The 21,753-nt window shown below is 31.5% G+C and overlaps 2 protein-coding genes across 3 annotated transcripts; one reads left to right on the top strand and one right to left on the bottom strand.

The window, feature by feature from the left end:
- Positions 1-2,674: 2,674 nt before the first annotated feature.
- On the bottom strand, positions 2,675-14,803 carry LOC144842949 (synaptonemal complex central element protein 1-like). 2 transcript variants are annotated; one of them, XM_078699572.1, is made up of 10 exons: positions 14,654-14,803; positions 13,234-13,375; positions 12,337-12,411; positions 11,853-11,955; positions 10,213-10,302; positions 9,729-9,792; positions 8,956-9,022; positions 5,517-5,634; positions 4,695-4,784; positions 2,675-3,525 (listed from the first exon to the last, which is right to left on the bottom strand). In XM_078699572.1, exons 2-10 carry the CDS (start codon positions 13,310-13,312, stop codon positions 3,453-3,455), a joined length of 759 nt encoding a protein of 252 aa, XP_078555698.1. In that variant the 5' UTR covers positions 13,313-13,375; positions 14,654-14,803; the 3' UTR covers positions 2,675-3,452. The 2 variants fall into 2 exon arrangements, with proteins under 2 accessions (XP_078555698.1, XP_078555699.1); XM_078699573.1 differs by having other exon boundaries at positions 13,234-13,305; positions 14,654-14,767.
- A 39-nt stretch (positions 14,804-14,842) lies between these two features.
- On the top strand, positions 14,843-18,998 carry LOC144842953 (transmembrane protein 126A-like). Its single transcript, XM_078699578.1, has 4 exons — positions 14,843-14,957; positions 15,729-15,812; positions 17,299-17,552; positions 17,731-18,998. Exons 2-4 carry the CDS (start codon positions 15,730-15,732, stop codon positions 17,991-17,993), a joined length of 600 nt encoding a protein of 199 aa, XP_078555704.1. The 5' UTR covers positions 14,843-14,957; position 15,729; the 3' UTR covers positions 17,994-18,998.
- Positions 18,999-21,753: the final 2,755 nt, after the last annotated feature.

Raw genomic sequence — 21,753 nt, 5'->3', positions numbered from 1 at the left:
AACTGATTTAGCTAAGTACATTTAAATAGTTCACTTTCACATACGTGGAAACATCCTGAATATTAATGATGAATGTACATTGTTATCGCTGTAAAGCCCTGTCTACACTATCAAACTAGTTTGACAAAAAGTGATGTGGAAAAATATGGTATAGTGATATACCCAAATGTAGTAGTGATATGACATCATCATCAGGCATCATTGTTTTTTGAAAGTGTAGACAGAGCTTTAGACCTATACACTGTACTCTTCTTCGCAAATTTTGTCATTTTAAGCTCTACATGAAAGAATAATCCGATTTAAAGAAATGCCAATGTTTTCCTCTTGTAAATATTGCAGTTTACTATTTTTAAAACATTATTTAAAGGTGTTTTTTTTTCAAAATTGTTCTCTCTTTATTTGTTTGTTTTACACATTGGACTGCACCGCATTCTGAGTAGGCCTACTGTACCAACCGATCGAGGTGAGAATGGTCATCTAACAAATATGATATATAACGTATAGTTATCATCGGTGTTCTGCCTCAAAACATTTAATTTTCTTATTAATCTTGAAAGCATCTTGAACATAATAAAATAGTTCATCTTTAGTTGAAGTCATTAAATTACGAAGAAATTAGGAACTAATATTTAGAAATTATTTATGGTAATTGATCAACTTTTACCAGAACATAAACACATCATTATTACTTTGAAATTCAATCCAGTTTATTCGTAGTAATAATCCTATCCAACTTGTAAGATTATTCAGAGATTATCTACAGATTCTTCATCAGTGTTTATCAGTTGCAAAGTTCATCCACTTTCAATAAACTTTAAAGATGCTTCGTTAATACAACGTTGACTGTCAAGTAATGTAAGATCGGATTTAGAAAACGATCAAAATATTGTAGGCCTACATCGTAATGATTAATATTTCTCTGAATTGTTAACCTGTTTCAATACCATCGTGAAATAAACTACATTTATTTATCTATGTCCTTACTTCATTTATAATACAGTGTTCCGGCTTACTAAAGACGTTTAGTTTATATAGAGCCATTGGAAAAGAAATACTGTACCATTGATAATTCTAGTGAACTACTAAGAACAGATGTTTCTTGGATTTAGTGATTATGTACAGCAGAGCATTGATTAATTTAAAAATAAATACATAGTAATCCACGGATAATCTCAATGTTGTTGAAGATTAAATGGGGGATCGATTGAATGTTAGGATTTAGAGATTATTTATAAAGGATAAATTGAATAGAATACAGGCAATGAAGATCTAAAAAAGACGTATGAAACGATATAAGACGTTTAGCGGATAATCCAGATAATCTCAATGTTGTTGAAGATGGAATGTTGTTTAGTTTAGTTAGGATTTTTAAATAATCTTTAAAAAGATTATTTATAAATAGGATCAATTGAATGAAATAACCGACAATCTATAGAAGACAGCGAATGAAACATAAGATGTTTAGTGGATTTTAAGGTTATCTACAGAGTATTGATTAATTAAAACATAAATATATAGGTAATCCATGGATAATCTCAATGTTGTTGAAGATGGAATGTTTAGTTAGTTAGGATTTAAAGATTATTTATAAATACGATCAATTGAATGGAATAACCGAAGATAAGAAAAAGGACAGCGATGAAGCATAAGATGTTTAGGGGATTTTAAGGTTATCTACAGAGTATTGATTAATTAAAACATAAATACATAGGTAATCCACGGATAATACATATAATCTCAATGTTGTACAGAAAACGAAATGTTTAATTTAGGTAGGATTTAAGGATCAATTGAAGACAGGCAAGGTAATTTAACAATTACACAAGAAACATAATAGTAGGCCTACTTATGTTGATCAAGGTGAAAATATAATTATTTTGTTGAGATATAAGGAATATAAGATCGATTAAGGAATTACCAATAGAAAATTGTTAATTAAAACGAATGCAAGGTAATAAAACTAGGACTGAACGATTCATTGAAAGAAAATTACCAGAATTCATTGGCCACTTTTAACTGGAAAATTGATGAATAACTAGCTTCGTATTTAAACATATCCGCTGCTTCCCCCAGGTTCGAATCGAACTCTAGTTTGGTGGTCTAGAAGCAATGATCAGGATAGTGATCTGGAGGTCGTTGGTTCGCGAATTATTTGTGGATTTGTTTGCACGGTGTTCTCACAATGTACCAAACATTCGGTACAATTACGTCAGAGTAGGGAAAATCATCTGACTTTATACTCCGTAGTAGTTACAATTACGAACATGTGTGTTTATAATATAACTTAATGGTTATTTGGATATTATCTTATAAAAGCTTACTGAATATAGCCACATCAAAGAGTTTATGTATAGGATACATTATTATTATTTTTTCTATCCTACAGCAGCACTCAAAGATAAATAAACTTTATACTATCTACACTTAAAAGCGAATTCTGTATACGATACGTAACACAACATCAATTAAACATATCAAGTATGGTTTTCGCAAGATAAGAAAACGTAAATAACGTTTAATACGCAACGAGTAGCCTACTTCAAATAGCCCGATAATTCGAGATAATCGAATTAGAAGCCTAAATCGCTTAACAAAGTTCAAAGGTTACGCAAGCGTTCAATAAAGGTGTATTGAATTCAGATATCGATCCAGCAATTAAATGATAGGCACGAAATTTAAACGAGATGAGATTTATTGAAGTATAGAATGTTCAATTAATGAAAGGTATACAGCTTTGAAAAAAACACATCTCAATCCATCAAACAAAACCTTAATCTATTATAGCCACCTCGTTTATAACTCGATTTGACCCTATGTACAACAAGGTCAAGTATGATGTTCTATGTGATATTTGAAATGCAAAATGATTTCATAATATTAATAAGCAAAATGTCAACAATCAATTTTTTCATCTTCAATCTCAATATTTTAACATTTTAATTCGTAGTATAGGTCTATTTTAGTCTTTAAAAAAATAATACAAGAAAAAAATATTTACATTAAATATACAACTAAAATAAAATAAAATAACATTTCAAATACTGAAAACTATAAGAATGTCATTAAAATTAAAAAAGTAACACTTGGTCACAATCAATAATAATAATAATAATATGATGAAGATGGTATTATAAAGTCACAACCAATCAACAATGAATACTACAGATTTTTTTGTTTTGAACAAAGTCTTCAAGACCTTATAAACGTCGACCTTAGTTTGCGGACTCATCAGTTACTTGACACAAAATTGCACAAATAGTTAGATTAAAATAAATAAAATTTACAAATCTCCAAAACATATTGCACCAATTCAGACATTATTAGCAATATAAAAAGAAGTTAAATTGAAATTCACACAATAAAATTATAAAGAGAGACTAAAAATCATCATCATAAATACATCAATCTTAAGCTGGTTTGTCAATTTTGAAACCTTTTGGCTTAGCTTGTAGTTAAACTTGTAGTGATGGTTGATCTTCCTTCAAGACAAACATGAGGTCACTAGGGGGTTTCCATTCAGATAAGCTAAAAAACCAAAAAGAAAACAATCCTATTAATATTGATTGATCGATAGATGTACTGGGCCGTTTTTTTACTGAAGAGATCACCCATAAAAAACAAATAAATAGATGTTTGGTTTTTATTTTAATTATCTGCAAAGTTAAATTTTTCCTATAGATAACCACCATCATCAGTTTGTAGATTACAAACACAATGAACAACAACAACATTACTTGTTACACTCACTCCTCCAAACCTCAACACACCCCCACCCCCAAAACAACTGTCAATCACTCTCAGGGACTTCAATTCAGATAACCTGAAAATAAATATGGGTTAAACAAATAGATAAAGGTAGTTTAAAACATATCAAAGCTAAAATACAGCAATGACAATTGTCAACCCTACCCCCAAATTAAATACAGATAACCTAAAATATTATGGGTGAAAAAAAAGAAAAGAAAGGTAGTTTAATAGATAAAAGCTATCAGCAAAGACAAATATAGAAGCTCTCCTAATTATTTGTGAAAAAGGAGCAAGGCCAAACATTTTTTTATTTCAGCAAATACTAAATATGAAAAACTAATATCATAACAATTCTGAATAGCATTGTTGATGAAGAATAAATTTATCTTAAAATATAATCAAACTACTTTTTTTCTATATAGGTTTGTACGAAATAAGAAAATTCTTAATTGTCTTTTTAACCAGATGAAATGCTTCTTCATTCAAGTTCAAATATTTACCACAAAGGAATGTGTTTTATATATCTAATAGAACATATTGTACACTACTGTATTATATCTATAATTCTAATTAGAAATATAATATACAATGAAAATAATACAATGTTGAATTCAATGGAATGTCAAAACATTCCGTAGCTTCAACTATTCGCTTTAATCCACTTTTGTAACCTCATAAAATTAAAATTATGTGCCAATAAATTTCTCAAGACAAAAAAATATACAATTAATGTTAATTCAAAAGCAGATGATGCATACGAGTCATTTTCGGAAATTATATTTATAGAAGAGATTTCATTAAAATGCAGAGTACTTCATCATGTTTGGAAAATAAATTATAGCTTGAATCAAAACATGAATGAGGCAAATAATTCATCTAGGGTTTTTTTTCAGTTGTTACATAGCTATGGCAACTAGCGCCATAGAAACTGCTTAAGTTTAACTTACTGTGTAAGTTCTTGCTCTATCTTGAGTCTGTTTTGTTGGATTTTCACCAATTCTTCGTTCTTTGATTTTAAATTAGCCTGGAACATGGAACTATTAAAAAATAAAATATAAATAAATATATAATAAAACATCTAGATAGATAAATTATACAATAAAACATCTAGACACATCAATAAATGACTTGTGTTAAAATTTCAATATTTTATTGCACACTAGACTGTGAAGGTGATAAAAATCTATCTTCATTCTTCAGGTGCTGCTGTACATAAGGTTCTGAGAAATTATTTTAGTGGTAGTATGGTTATTATCAGTTTGTTGTAAATATACTATATAATAAAAAAGGATTTCATATTGCTATATAAAGATAGACACAAGCAATTTTGACATAAGGAAATAAGTCTAAAAAAAATTTCCCCTAAAATAACTTTGCACCAAATTTTGTTACTTCACCATCCAACAGCACAACATGGAATTGTGGGACTGAGCTAACTAAATATCAGCTTTTTTAATTCCTACCGAAAATGTTATTCCCTTCTCCATTAAAAAGATCCTTCCATGCTCCATTTATGACCTAGCGTACAGGGCCTGATATTTCAAACTGAGCCCATGTAGCTCAAGTGGATAGAATGGATCAAGAAGTGTTGGCTGAACCAAATACAGTAGAACCTTCAGGGCCAAAAAAACTGTACCCTGAATAGAGGCTGGCCATGATGTTAAATCATATACAGTATTGTGACTTGTTTGTATTATGGGAACGTAGAGGTATCCAAAGGAGGGGTTCTACTGTATTATATGTGGACTACTGTATGTGTAAGAACTTACTGTAAAAGGATCTGTTTTTGTTCACCAATGTCATCTTGGTCTTCATTTTTATCCTCCTTCAAACTTAGTCCCTCAATTAACTTTCTTAATTCGTCTGTTTCTGTATCACTTTGACCAACTACAAAGAAGAAAAAACACCCCCAAAAACCCACATTATAATGACATCAAATGTTTTACTTTGTCAAACTTTGCCGAAAAAAAAAAATCACTGTAAAGAAAAGATGAATGTTGTGTTTTGCTGCGATTTCCATGAATGATCAATTCATTGCATTAATATTGCAATACACTTCAACATAATAGCTTTGTTTTTCAACTAATGCACCAAGTTCCCAGGTTGTATATTGTACATCTCTCTGTGAGTCTAATTGAACATTAATTAATTTACTATAACATATAATATATAAAATAAAAATATTAAAATACTTTAATACTACTACTAATGTATACAAATTATTATGGAATAATTATAGTTACTAGTTCTGTAACTTATTAAAAGTTTTTAAACAAGAAGTTGAGAAGTAGTCTCTTCATTCTAATAAACAAAATCATAAATTTCAAATTCATAGATCATTTTATGCTTCTATTTTTTGACATGAAGCATACCCAAGACGGCTTCATATCTTCTTAAATTCTGGTTCACTCATCTTTATGTTCATCATCAAATTTATTATCGTATCACAATGTAGTCTCTGAACTCTCTTTCTTACGATTGCTAATACCAACGGAATCTGTAAACATTCACAGTCTGATTTCTGGTTGGTTTCATTTTATCGCTCACAACACATTTTCATTTTTACTACTACATTCGTAGTTCTTTTATCACCGCATACGGTATTCCGTGAGTAATAAAACGAAAGGTGGGTGAACTGAGTGTAGATTATTAATGTACATGAACTTGTGTATAAATATGATGTATCTGTAACCTTGAAGATTGTACATGCATGATGTACATATAAATGTGGAAAGTACTTTGTTTATCCAGGAGTACATGACTAGAAGGCTTTCCCAACCTATTCACCCAGCACAACCTACACTGCTGATTTTTCCCGTGGGCTAAGTCTTGTTGTTCATACCTTTATACATACTCACAGAAATTGTTCTCTAGAATGTTTAAATATCAGTACACCAATTTAAAGCATGTAAATTATAGGATTTTTCCTTAGGGAAAGCATGTGTTTTCTATTATAAAGTGATCTAGGGTAATATCGTATAGTAATTACAGCTTACGGTACGATACCACGCAACTAGTAATAATAAACATGGTATTTAGTATTGACATTTTGGTTAAGTATGCGAAGATACTATTCTGGAAAACTTATGTAAAATAGTAGTATATACTGTACAGTAGTTGTACTTTGTTATTTCTTGTTTCCCAGAATATCAACTAAAAATTCCAGTTAACCTCTATTGAAATAATGCAGTTACCTAATATTCATTAAACTGAACATTTTTAGCAAAGAAGCAACATCAAATAGTCATTTTATTTTCCTACATCATAGGCCTACTGTACAAGTTCTGATTTGCCTTTTGTATTGTTTATTATATAAATATATTTTATCTGTAAGAATAAGTTTATATCAACTGGGTGAGGTTTTTCATTAAAGACAGAAAATAATAGCCCTTGGGAGTGTTAGTTTGACAAAAAAAGTGTGATGTGCCCAAATATGGTAGTGATATCCCCAAATATGGTAGTGATATCCCCAAATATGATAGTGATATGACATCATCATGTCCATATAATAATGGGCACACCACATTTTTTTTTTCACATAAAGTTTGACAGTGTAGACAGAGCTTTAGGATTCTTTTAAGATCCAACTCCGTGCATACATACACATGCTTGGCTCACAGTTCACGCACAGGGCATTCCTGAAGATGATTTTAATTGTGTACGATTGCAAATAATATATTTTACACTCTTCGCCAACTGATATTAGTCATATTAACTAATAAAATGTGTGTTACTATCAACCAATGTTTCATTAATGAGTCTTTTAATTTAGTTTATAGCTCAAGTTTCTGTTTCACCTCTACACTATATATATTACATAGTGTAATCAATCAACCGCGTCACACCTATACTAGGCATTCCACGGGTCCCAGATTGAATCTGTATATAATAGCATTTGTTGGAAATTTCATTCATTAGTTATAGTTGACAGTGAATCATAAATGACCTTGTATTAGTATGTATTGAAAATGTTGAGATGATCAATGCATTTGATTATTCATTCAACTTGTAACATCATATTTATCCATTTAAAATCATACTAATCATTATCATATATTAACAATACTTGTATAAGTATTGCTGGAATATAGCATGTTTATATAACTGTTATAACAGTACACACTTGGGTGAATACTTGTCATTCGTATGGTTTCAGTGCCAGTCATTGTCAATGTATTTGTTCTATTGTGCAATAAACGTTATATTTAATGGTTCTATTACATGGCAGCTTTTAGTGAATATTTCTATACATTTTTGCTACGCGAGGCCGGTGACTGTTGGATGTTCAAAAACTCAACATGACGGTTCTTTGCGCCCCAATTAAAGCACTGCCTTTTTTAATGGAATAAACTCCTTTCTAGCCTTTGGTTCTAACTAACGTTAGCAGCGGATTAGTTGAATACAAATTTAATTAAAACTGTATGAATGTTTTTTTTTAAATTTTTTTTTAATGGGGAGAATATTTTCTTCGTTTCGTCTCATAGAACAACAACTTGTGAAAATATTCTCCATATTTCAACACATTCATTATTTGTATACAATATTCTTCATTTTAAAATCCAGTATCAATATTTCCTATCTGATGAGAATATTACTGATTACTGATGCTATTACTTTTGTGTGTGTGGGTTTGATTAAAATTGATTCATATCTCTATTATCGACAAATAATTAAACTGAATCGAAGCACAGTAAAAACTTGATTAACGGCTTGGCGTAACTAATTAGTCTAGTCAAATAAAATTCTTCATAGGTTTCAATGAAAATGACCAATGGCATTCAAATACTAATTTGTCATTAATTCTAAAACAGAATACAGTTTCACTTACAATGCATTAGAAAATATTTCTTTGTATGATAAAAATAAAGGATGTAAATGTATAGAATTGCTAGGAAAAACAAACGGCTTAAATCATTTTATTGGAAACAAAATTATCATTTCAATGTGCATCCATTAGCCATACTTTCCAAGTCCAAGACGAACGTTACGTCTTTTCAAGATGGGTTTTACGTCATTAACCAACTGCCATCATTTCATCATTTTAAAATATTAAATTTTTAATATTTATTTTACAATATTTAAATAAATTGAAAAATAAATCAACTATTGTTTGTAAAACAAGATGGTTTGAATTGACTAAGACATGAACAATACATTATTTTTAACCAATCAGCAATGTTCCTATATAAAATATAAAAATATACATACTTTTCTCAGACAAATTATCTTTGCTTTTTGAGATCTGTGAAATCTCCAACGCTAACGAATCTTCTCTCTGTGAAATTAATAAAAAATGTCTTTAGTGGATTTATGTACACATAGGAAATGGTTTTATTGTATTTTACACATCAATGCTACGGCGGCTTGTATAATTTTCATAATTATCGATATAGGTATCATGCTTATTTATCTTTGAAATACAGTGCAGATACAGTGCATTTACACTTCACACAGAATGAAGGTAAACTTGTGTCCACACGGAACTCAACGCAACTCAACCGAACTAGTTGCGCAAGAGCACTAATGTTGACACTAAACTGATTTTAACTAGTCATGGTTACCATAACTTTGAATGAAACATGATAAACTTAGCATGAAACTTAATACTTTTTTATGAGGTTTTCATTGAAATGTAAAATTTAATTTCTCATGGGGGACCCTGAATGAACTGCGAGTATAACATAATAATTATAATATATAATATTACTGTAATAGAATTTGCCAGACAATTTGACAAACTTTGGCAAACTGAAGAAAACAACTTTACAGAAGTCTACACTAGCAAATGTTTGTTTTCAAACTTACAGTTAGTCAAGAAAAAGGTTTCCAAAGTTTGCTGGACTCCAGTTAACAAACTTTGGCAAAGTGTAGAAAACAAGTTTCCAAAAAAATCTACACTAGCAAACCTTTGTTTGCAAATTGGAGAAAACAAATAACAATTGAGTAAAAGTTTTGTAGAGTAGACTAGGTCTAAAACTCACATAATTTTGATACGCATCACGGTATACCTGTTCCATTGCACTGAGCTTCTTTTCATATTCTTCCCTAGAAAATGCAAAGAAGAATCTGGAATTCTCTAATCTATAATGCCTTCTCAGAACCTGAATCTGACACAAGAGGATTGAACTACAGTACAAGAATTTTGACAGAAGGGTTATTTTTTTCCATAAAAACAGACAATTGCAATCGTAAGCAACTGAAGAAAAGATAGATTTAGGCCTAGCCTACTAGATGAATATAATTTGCCTGCTGGCTACTTAGAATTGGCCATAAAATTGAAACTAGTTAGGCCTATTTACTAGCACTTTCACTGCTGGTCACTAGTTTGAAAAGGGAGTTCTTTCAAGCCCTACGAAGCCACAGGCTTGAACTATTATTCAAAAAGTGTTTATAATTACACAGAAAAATGATGTTAGTAATAGTCTCATACAGGTAGGAGTTGATTGGCTGTTATCATTACAGTACCTCTGAAACTGTTGACTATTCTGCTCTTTCTCAATCAAATTTTCAAGTTTCTTCAACTTATCTTGTATCTCTTTATTTATTACTTCCTGGCTGTCAGTATTGATACAAAAGAGTAGTAAAGTACATGGAAATTATCTCAATAAACCAAAATAGACTTTTACAGGCACATAGTACAGATGATATGAGGTCAGAATACTAAATATATTTTCAGAAATTTGATTAAAAAGTGGAAAATAAGAGAATGAAGAGTACTTTAATTACTTGTTCTTTCTTTAAACTGAAATACACTTTCAATCATCTATTTTTCATTAATAAGGCTCACCAAAAAGCTTCTAATTTTACTGTAGGATGGGTGTACAAAGATTCTTTTAATCTTAGGGTGGGTAATGGAATGAAACAAGGCTGGGGTGGAAGAAATTAGGCTAAGTAGCCTTATATACCTCCCATAAGTACAATTATGCATGCTGTCACCATATATCTCAACTACGTCTTTTATCCTCTTATCCCAAACATAAAGCAAAATATAGGACATGTCATATAAAATGATTTAATCAATCAAATGCCAAAGGAAATAATTCAAATAGATAATTACCATATAATTTGCATATTGAGTAGAAGATGTAAAATGAAAGAAATAACAAGAATAAAAGCCCACAAGGAACGAGAAGAGTAAATTGCATTGGGTAGAATTATGAATAATAACGAGGATAAAGGTATATAGGTTACCTTGTCCCACTGAGATAAACATTCATTCAAAAATTGCCAATTTCATATTTTCCGATATTGGCTTCATACTATAAATAAGCTTTGAATTTAATCTTTTATATAATAACAATCCATGTAAAGCAGAAAATGAAAATACCCCTTATGGAATTTAGTCTAATTATGTTGGGAGATAACTCTAAAAAAATTCTAAGAAATCTAGTTGCTTAAAGCCCAAAAGCATTGCCTAAAAATGTACTTAAATTTTGTGATTAAACTTTTTAGGTTAATTGAAGTACTTCAGGTTAATTGAATTTGCTGTAAGGAATAAAATTATTATCTAGGTTTTAAATTAAAATAAATATAGGTATCTCATCAAAATGCTGGCAATTTGAAACAATACAATTTAATATAAATTGGTCCACTGATAAATTAGAGACTTAAAAAGTTGGTACAATAGTTACATTAAGATTGTTTTAATTTGAATAATCAATCCTTTATTGTCTTTGCATCAAAATGACAGTTGTTAAACTTTATTTAAGACCAATTAATTTAATTTTGTTAGCCAAGAAAAACTGGTGAGAGCTAACCTCAGTCCAAGGACGTACTTCAGTTTGGGTGTTGGCATGGACTTCTGCTTTTACCCTTTTAACTTAACATTCTTCCCCTTTTTTCGTGCAGTATTTCAATTTAATCATTTATAGTCTTTGCATCAAAATGAAAGTTGTTAAACTTTATTTAAGACCCATTATTTTAATTTTTTGTTGGCCATGGAGAAACTGGCAAGCGCTAATTTCAGTTCAAGGGCATACTTCAGTTTGGGTGTTGGCATGGACATCCGCTTTCACCCTTTTAAATTGGACATTTTCCACTTTTTTCATGTAGTATTTCAAAACTTTTCTTAAATCCAAAACCTTAATCATTACACATGTTCATACCTGTCTATTTGAGACTGTGTTTGTGCGACTTTATACTGACCAACATTAGAAGTTTTCTGCATTTGATTATGAATTTCCTGTAGTTGAGAATGCTTACTAGCCACTTGAATAAAACCAGAAAAAAAAAGTGTTTTATACTCAAAAAAATCATTCTTCATTGCATTGCATTGATTGCAATAACCTCTGAAATAACTTAGAGTATGATAACAGTTATAGGGCATGAATATATAGTTCATTTATTGAGATGATGGTTATGACACTATAACCGTTCACATTGTAAATTCAGACCTCTGGGAATAGGAGACTTAAAAAAAAAAGGCAATCAATAATATTGGAAGCCTACTGAAAGATATTTATGGAAATTACATTATTAAATCAAATAAATTTTCTTGTAAAAGGAGGTATTTTGTCTATGTATTTTTGCTGGAAGGAAGAAGTTAATTAAATTGATTAGATTTGTAGATATGGTCGGTAGTTTTCTTACCAGATTCAAATTGGTGTTCAAGATTTAACCGAGTTTTTCTTGCTTCAGCGAGTCTTTCTTCATTTTGAGTTTTTTCTAAATAGTTTGAAACAAATTTAATTTGTTATCTGTGTATTGTAATATTAAAAAAAAAACCAAAACTAAAAATCCCACACAGAGAAGATGTTCTACAACAATTGGACTAAGGTGCCACACACAATTAAATCTTAACAATTTATAATTTTGATATTTAAAAAAAGTTCTATTGACAACAATTTATTTTTTCCAGAATGTAGAATTTAGATGTCTTCTTGTTGGAGGGTGAGTGAGAGGGAGACCATGATTGGAGAATTGCCATGTCTGCTCTATTAGTCAATGCAATAATTACTAATGCAATGTAAATTAATAGGCATTGATAACATAAGTGAACTGTCAAGTAATTCATGGTCTAAACTTGCCCTAAAATAACCTTTCAAATAAATAGGATAAAACAATTTATTCATAGAGTACTATTTGTGAGAGGGCTTACACAATAAATATGGTAATTACTTTGTTAATGCTTTATTGATTATCACCATCTTTTCTAATATCTTTGAATACATAATTAAATTTAAATGTTATTCATATAAAAACAGTAATAACAAACAATTATTTAACCATCTTTCCTGTTGAATAGGTCAAATAAAAAAAAAAAGAGAATGATAGTTCAAAAGTTCAATTGCTGTTAGAGTGTTACACAATTTGAAATGTTTGACAACCACGATAAACAGGACCAAGATAAATGTTGCTCCAAAATTTGATGAGGGAGGGGATGTGAAACAAACTTTTTTTTTTCATTTGGTCTTACTTGGAATTAGTTATAATTATGATTCAAGTAACTGTCAATAATTTTCAACATTATATATTATGAATACCAACCGGATTGAGAATCTTTGATACTGTTGTAGATGACATCTAACTTAAAGATTGCACCATCGGCCATTGTCAACTCTGTCATGAACAAATCAGTTAATAAGGTGATAGATCTTGTATCAATTTGAATGATCTTTCCGTTTCTAGACTAATAGAACATCAGAAAAGTTATAATCATTCAAACTAGCTTCAATCTGGACAAATCTAGGCCTAGTGAATGAAAATGAATCTAGGCCTAGGCCTAGTTCTAAAAACTGTAAAAAAAGTAAAACTGTGTAAATAATTTTGAAATAAAATTGTTTGTATATTACCAGGAAATATCAAATTAGGCCTGGTTTTGCATGTATTGTATGCAGAAATATCCCTACTACTATATTCACCGGCTAGAGCCTAAACTATACAGTAGGTCTAGGCTGCTAGCAGCAGTGTCAAACATAGGCCTGTCACACCAAAATCGGTCCGGGCCAAAATCGGTCCGAGGTACCATTTATGGCTGCCAAAATCGGTCCGAGGGACCATTTATGGCTGCCAAAATCGGTCCGGCCGGACATTTTTAGTCGCCAAAACTGGTCCGGCCTGGATAAAATCGGTCTGTTTTTGGCTGCCAAATATGGTCCGGTCTTACAAATATATGGTGCACAAAATGATGGCCATTATTATTGAAAAATATGGGGTTTCATTTGTTATTTTAATATCATAGCCTGTTTTTTAATTATCATTATTAGTAGCAAATCATCAATAATTAGTACTTTTGTTTATAGGCTTTTTGTGTATAATAATTATATCTGTTTTTAATCCACTTTTTTTTGGTTTTATAACATCTTCATTCCCCCATGAAAAAAATTTAATTCATTATATTATTGATTGATGGTTACATTCAATACATCAATTCAATACAAACATTATAAAACAATTAGGCCTATACCAATAATATTGATTAAGCCTAAGAAGAAAAAAGGACTCAACTACAGTACCTAGGTCTATTATGCATAGACTTCAAACAAAATAGCATAAAGAGTAGCCTACTAGGCCTAGACTAGGCTCAGGCTAGAGGTTAGTTTTAGTTAGGCCCTTACCCTTACAATAATAAGTCAGCAGGGCAAATCACCTCCTCTTCCTCTCATCACCACCACAACCGGCAACACCTGTCTGTCGCTACTAATACTATAATTTAGGCCGCCTAGCCTAGGCCTAAATTACTAAATAAAAAGCCTTAACTAACTAGGGCTAGAAAGTAGGCTAGCCTAGCCTGTTTCTGTGCTTATCTTTAGCTAGGCCTGCCTAGGCCTAGCCTCTATCTAGTCTAGTAGGCCTAGCCTAGACAGGATAGGCCTACTAGGCTTAATGCAGGGCCTAAATACATGATGGAGTATTTATATTATAACATATAGGGATTGTGGATTTATCTTAATTTAACAAAACCTACAGAATTCACAAATAAATTATAAATTGTCTTTCTCCGTTTTTAAATTTCGCCGCGTCGAGAGTTCCTCTTGATGATTGACGACCGACATATATTTATTATTATGGTGACTATTTACAAGGAACTTTATTCTGAATACTAATGTTATTATATTACTGAGTCCAAATAGACTTACGTGTACATAGCTGCTATGTCTGTTGACCGATTGGCGGCGTGCTCCTTGTTAAAAAAGTCACGTTGGAATTAGAAGTTGCTCGTTGCTGAGATAAAATTATGTTTTTATAAAAAAAAAAACCCCAATAATTAAGTAAGTACATAAACCATGTCTTGCTAATGTGCCTTTATAATACAATGTAATAATAATGTTGGGTGATTTATTAAATCTAGCCTAGCTAGCGGCTAGGCTACCTAGCTAGTCCCAGGCGCGGCTAGGGCTAGGCCCAGGCCTATTTTATTTTGAGTTTGTGGTCGCCAAAACGCTAATATGCCGCCTAGGCCTAGCCTGTCTACTATTAGGCTACCTAGCTAAGCCTATAAACAGAAAAGGGTGCTAGTTCCCTTTCGCACCCGCCTTGTATTTTAACTCCAAATTTGTTAACCAACTTTATCCTAAATGCTATAAATACCACACCTTAGAATTAGTACTTTTATGAAGAAGATTGACAAAATAATAAATCATTTTAACTAATTTTGATCATTGACATTGAACTTGATTGATGTCTTTACAGACGTTTTCTCACACACTGTTCGCGAATTTGCATACTCAATGTTCAATATTTTTTTTGTTTCTATGAAAAAGAGCAATATTAATTAATATAACAGAGGGCTAAAAAATCCATACCAGGACCCGGTATATTTAATGCATTTTTTTGTGAAAATCGTGTTCAATTTCAATATCAATATATTTTGTCCCTGATTCTCCTTCATAAAAGTACTTGAGGCCTAATTCTGAGGTGTGGTATTCACGATAAAGGTAGTTGAAAACAAACTTGGAGTCAAAATACCAGGCAGGTGCGAAAGGGAACTGGCACCCAGAAAAGAATTCAATATTGTATTTTCATACTTAATTCTTTTTTAGGATGGATTCATTAAAGCCAGATAAGGAACTTCCAAACTTTGAACGAATAATTCTTAAACTTCAAAAAAGAAAAGATGGCAAAGGGTACGTACAGTATGATTTCATGTTTTTAATTTTCAATTTAACTTGTTGCACTACAGTATACTGTACCATGAACTGCAATAAGAAAAGACACTGTGGAGTTCTACATACACTGCAAAGGTCTACTGCCACATTCACTGTCAAATACTGTACAGACACTGTAAGTATGGAAACAGTAAGTTTCAAGATTCAAGAAATTGTATTTGTCCATTGGCACTGTAAAAGTCTACAGACACCGTAAAAGTCTACTAACAACAGTTCTTAATTTATACCAACATTTTTTTAAATTTATTTTCTTATTCAGTTTAACCAATGTTAGGTAAATTTATATTTTGTTATTTATTTACTGTATTTTATTTTTTTTTCTGTGTTTTTTAAATCTCATCTTTGTTTAGCCATGTCTGTCACAAGCTTTTTGCTTTTTTTGAACATGCCTTCTTCAATTTAATTACCTTTCTTTACACCATTTTGTATACCGTTATAATTTGAAGAAAATAAATGTTATTTTGATTGATTGATTGACTGACAGTGTCTGCTACAGACAGTGTGTAAAAGTATAGACATCTGTAAAGTCTACAGACACTGTAAAAGTATGCACACTGTAAAAGTCTACAATGTAAAGTTTGCATACACTATAAAAGACTACAGTCAAAGTATACAGACACTGTAAAAGACTACATACACTGTGTAAAAGTCTACAGACACTGTAAAAGTCTACAGAAATGGTTTTAAAGTCTACAGATACTGTTAAATACTACAGACACTGTAAAATATTACAGACACTGTAAAATATTACAGAAACTGTAAAAGTCTACAGAAACTGTCAAAGTCTACAGACACTAAGACTGCAGACACTGTAAAAGTCTACAGACACTTAAATTTTACAGACACTGTAAAATATTACAGACACTGTCAAATATTACAGTCACTGTGAAAATACTACAGAGAGAGACACTGTGTAAAAGTCTACAGGCGCTGTGTAAGTCTACAGTCCATAGCCAATCACTGTCCAGAAATAAGGACACTGCCAGAAATCTAATGGCAGAGCTATGTACTAAATACTGTAGTATTAGTACATACTGTATGTAGAAGTTTAATAACATTACAAAGACCAATGACAGTGTACAGTATGCAGCCTTTCTAATGGCACAGTTTAGTATAATAATGCCACTATGTGGAAGTCTTTTGACATTCCAAAGTATAATGACATTGTACAGAGGTCCAATGAAAATTGAGCAAAGCCATTGACAGTGGGACTGGGCAAAGTGAAGACACTTCAATCAAGTCTAGAGAGGTTGGGCAAAGTCTAGACAGGTTGGACAAAGTCTAGATACAATATGTCATACAGTACTCCAAAAATCGTAAGACATTGAATATGTTGAGTGGAAGAAGTGCATGTCTCGTAAAAAATATCGTCAATTATTTCCTTTATTGTTTAAAACAGAACCCAGCTATTTTAAAAAAGGATAATTTTTTTTGTTTTTTAAAGTTGGCCATTTAACACGGGTATACTGGGAATTTCAATAAATGCAGGCTTGGTAGGACTTGTTTCCAACTCATATTTTCGCCGGATGTTGAAGGTTCGGAAATTGTTGGTAATTACAAGTCTTCCAATGGTGGTTATTCCGGCAATTAGCATTCTTCCTATGTGGACCATGTATGTTGCTAAACCAATTGTTGAAGGTGATTTATCATGTGATATTTGTGCTCAGATGCGTGGGGCTGCTCTGAATGTTACGTTTGGTTAGTATTGTCTTTTTAAATTTTTATAACAGTATTAATGTTGATATTGTGTGCTTGTCGCACATGTACCATTCCCAATAAAATCTGTAACATACGGTGTGTAGTTGAACAATGGATTGAGAGCCAATGACAATTACTTTCAATGATTATAATTCTTTTTGTTCTGTCATATTTATAGGCTTACTATATCCTTGTTTTGTATCTATTCCACTTGTCGCTTCAATAGCGCTTCGTTACAAAACTGTGGATATTCCAAAAGTTGGGTTCAGCAAAGAGCTTTTTCTAAAACAGATGAAGTTCTGGTCAGAAAAGAGCCGCTTCTTCAAGTCGCAGTTTATCAGTTTGGCTTTCTTCCAATGTGTAGTTGGCATGTACATTGCTCATAAACAGTATGTCGTTGCACAAGAATTGGTACACAAACCAAATATATTTGGTAAATAATAAAGAAAGATAGATTGGTTTTAATTTAAAGAAGATGTGGACGTTGATGATGAGACATCAAGTTGCCTGGTTTGTTGTGTATGAAGCTAAGAACAACCATTATTGATAAATGGAAGATCATCCTCCAGTTACAGCGAGTGTAACGTAGCCAAATTATACACAAACAATACTACCTTATTGCTACGCATTTATCAAATGGTTATACAACAAGGTGTTGCCTTCTCCAAATTCAGATTGGCCTGAAGTTATTGCTAATCAACATTGGTCAATGAAAACATTTCCTGAACTACCAACCGCTTTTTGTTTGTGAAGCAGTTACCTAAACTAATTCACATTGTATTCACATTTCGCTCTACCTCCCAATTAAAGACCATCGTTCGTTTTTAGGTGTTAAATCCTGGTGTTTTATTGGAAGTGTCCTTTATTGGAGGAATCATACACTTTTTTGCAGATCAAAAGAAATTTGAAGTTGTTTAAATATATTGTACAGACTTGATGATTAACAACCGTTCTAATTTCTATTCATTTGTTTTGAAAAGTAGAGCGATGTTCGGCTTTGAACAAATTCATTTCATATTATTTTAAACATTAAAAAATAATTATCATGTGATTAAATGATCAGTTGAGAAATGCTGGTGATCAGGTGACAAGCACGTGACCACAATCACTGCTTTTGAATTGTTCAGTGCTTTGAAGCTCATCATCACTGGCAGAAGAAAATACGTAATTACAAACATTGTCCTATAACGTAATTGTTTTGGAATTGACATTGAGTGGAATTTAAATTTGTTGTGTGTCCATTACGCATTTGTGCTTCCTTAACTAATATTATTTTCGATAATGAGCATTTTTCGATTTGTTCTCTTAATGAGTTGTCTAATCAATATTATATACAAGATTCGTCCGTGATAGACCTACTTTGCGGGTTCATTAACGCACGAATTTAAACTGTATTACTGTGGATGCGGACTCAATTTGTGTGATGTATTAAATTAGTAGCAAATACGCATATAAGGTATCTCATTAACTGTGTATCTATATGTCTATGATCTGTATGTGTATGTGCCGTATGATGTTGGTGATCATTTTGTGCCCAAATCTCTGTTTCTTGCTCACCAGCAGATCCACTTTCTGATGATTTCTCCTCTTCTTCAAGCCATTTTGTTAAGCTAAATACTTAGCAACCTCCTTTCTTATATTGATCTATCTTTCTAATCAAGGCCAAATTCTCATTAACGGTGTATCAATTTAAATTAATAAAATAAAATTGAATCAAACCTTGATTAATGGAACGAAAAAGCGAAGGCAAGTCCTATGCAAATTAAACATTGTAAATTTCAAACACTAGTCATTATATTGGCGGCTCAACTCGACTTTGCAAATCCGTGTACTGTGCCGCTTTTAATTTCGGGTAATAAAATACATTTTACCAAGTTCTTTGTTTTCGGTATCATTTTATTTTCACAAAGAATAATGTTCGAAAAGTAATGACGTTTTTACGTGTGATCTATTTTGTTATTTGTAATTTAAATGAGTCGTTTTCAAAAATACAAATTACAGGCATAATGTAGGCCTACCGTTTTAAAGTGTTGTTATTGTTAACACTGAACAAGTGGAAACATACATACCGACTGACAAACCAAAATACAGGAAGGTAGTAAGATAAATGTAACAAGATTGATAATTTCAAATGTTACTGTACATGGGTCCTACTAGCAATCCATTCCGAAAACAAACGTACACATTATTCAACTAATACAATACAGACAATTTTAAATACTGGTTTTCTAAATTATGTCTAAACTCAATAAATTCGGTTTGTCCGTACTGTAATTATAAAAATAGAATAGAAAATAATCGTCTTTTCTAATAAACAGAAACATTTGTAAATTGCAAAATAAAATGTGTTACGTTACTATTAAAATGGATGGCAACCAATTTAAGATAAATTGGTTATTAAACATTTCTGTAAAACAAACCAAACTTACAGATGTGTGTTTAAAATATTTTGTTATTATTTTGCATTTCATTGACAGTGACAAATAATAACGTTGGCTTCGTAACTTCTCTATATACAGTACTTTGAAAAAAGAAAAAACTATTTTTTAAAGGAATGTTCGTATTATTGTAAAACTACAATAAATAGTTCTAATTCGTATTAATAAATAAAACCATATCTTGGGAAATAAGTTTATTACGGATATTTCATAATAATAGCAGTAGCATTTTTTATTGGATGAGTAAAAAACTGACTAATTATTACAAAGTTAAATATATCCAATTATATTACATTACCTTACATTACAACGATGTATTATTTTACATGGTAATAAAATAAATTTCAACAAATTAATGTCACATTATTTCTATATATACTGTACTGAAAATGCAATACCGTATTAGATGGTGGAATTAAAGATTTTTTATTAAAGAAGTATAACAAGAATGCTAATCAGCCTACTTGCTAAATTTCTTAAACTGTGTCTAAACTAGTTTGACAAAAAAAGTGTAGAGTGCCTAAATACAGTAGTGATATGCCCAAATATGGTAGTGAATGACATCATCATATCCATCATTGTCATATGGAGTTTGATAGTGTACACAGAGGTTAACGCTCAAAGGCACACCGTATTCTACTGCAGATCCTAGTTATCTTCAACATAAAACGATTTTTTTACCAATACGTTTGTACATTCCAATACAAGGCCATATAAATGGCTGCAGCAGTCGCGTGCTCAAGTTAGACCAACCGACCGACATAGTGAGTTGTAGAGTCGCGTTGCACGCGACGCGACTAAAAACCAAAACAGGCCCACATTATCATGCAATTTTCTTTAAAACTGTAAAGAAACTGTAACTGGACATAAAGAAAAAAACTTTACGCACAGTGCTTTTGCTTAAAGTGGTGAGTAGTTGTATTATGTCATTTGTGATGTCCTATAATCCGAAAATCACCGCACACTGTTCTCATTTATCGGCCTACTAACTTAACATTACGTAAGCTGTACTAGTTATCTAGTTATCATAGAAACAATCCGTCCACTTTACCGTTAAAATGTTGGCTGAAATAAAATAATCCAATAGGTTGTTATATATTAACTAGTAAACCATAAGTGACATAAAATGTTGACGTGTGTGAACATAATCACGTGTTTAGAATATTGGTGGGACGAATGCCTTTAAAGTCTTCCCCACTTAATGGATTTTTTTATTCATCTATGCATTTGTTTCACACTGTATGAGCGGGAAGTTTATTTGGTTTGTCATGTAGACGCGAGGATATGACTGGTACATAAAAAATAATTGATTTTCTCATTTTCCCAGAAATTTTCTTCAAAACCCGGATGACAAATGAATGTTGTTAGTTATTGTTTTAAATAACCGCACTGAACAGTTTAAACCAGTTTAATGTGTGTAGAATTTCAAAAATTGTTTAATATCCATCCTCTATATTCTTCTTTAGCTTTCTTAACTAGTCGCAGCCAATCAGAGCTCATGGTTGTTCGATTCTTGTGGTAGAAATCAATTGTTTAATGCTTCGTTCTCACTAGAGACGCAACACAAAGAGGTAACGCAACGTAAGTGAATTGACTAATCACACGCGAAAGATTATGTGAACTGTTGCTTGTCATTGGTCAACTCGCTTGCGTTCACACCCTTGCGTTGGGAACCAAGCTTTAGAACCGAATTGTTCTTTCCTTTCATTTATACACTGCTCCCGCCTTCCCTTAGTGTCTTATTGGTTTTATACTAAAGTACA

The sequence above is a fragment of the Antedon bifida genome, chromosome 5 (assembly GCF_963402885.1).
Source record: "Antedon bifida chromosome 5, ecAntBifi1.1, whole genome shotgun sequence".
NCBI classification, from domain to species: Eukaryota; Metazoa; Echinodermata; class Crinoidea; order Comatulida; family Antedonidae; genus Antedon; species Antedon bifida.
This window is presented reverse-complemented; position numbering and strand designations above follow the sequence as displayed.

Coding starts and splice junctions, on each gene's coding strand:
- LOC144842949 (XM_078699572.1), bottom strand. CDS start 13,312: ATGACAGAGTTGACAATGGCCGATGGTGCAATCTTTAAGTTAGATGTC. Junction 10,303..11,852: donor ACACAGTCTCAAATAGACAG/GTATGAACATGT, acceptor CAATACTGACAG/CCAGGAAGTAATAAATAAAG. Junction 9,793..10,212: donor AATAGTCAACAGTTTCAGAG/GTACTGTAATGA, acceptor TGCATTTTCTAG/GGAAGAATATGAAAAGAAGC.
- LOC144842953 (XM_078699578.1), top strand. CDS start 15,730: ATGGATTCATTAAAGCCAGATAAGGAACTTCCAAACTTTGAACGAATA. Junction 15,813..17,298: donor AAAAGAAAAGATGGCAAAGG/GTACGTACAGTA, acceptor TGTTTTTTAAAG/TTGGCCATTTAACACGGGTA. Junction 17,553..17,730: donor TGCTCTGAATGTTACGTTTG/GTTAGTATTGTC, acceptor TCATATTTATAG/GCTTACTATATCCTTGTTTT.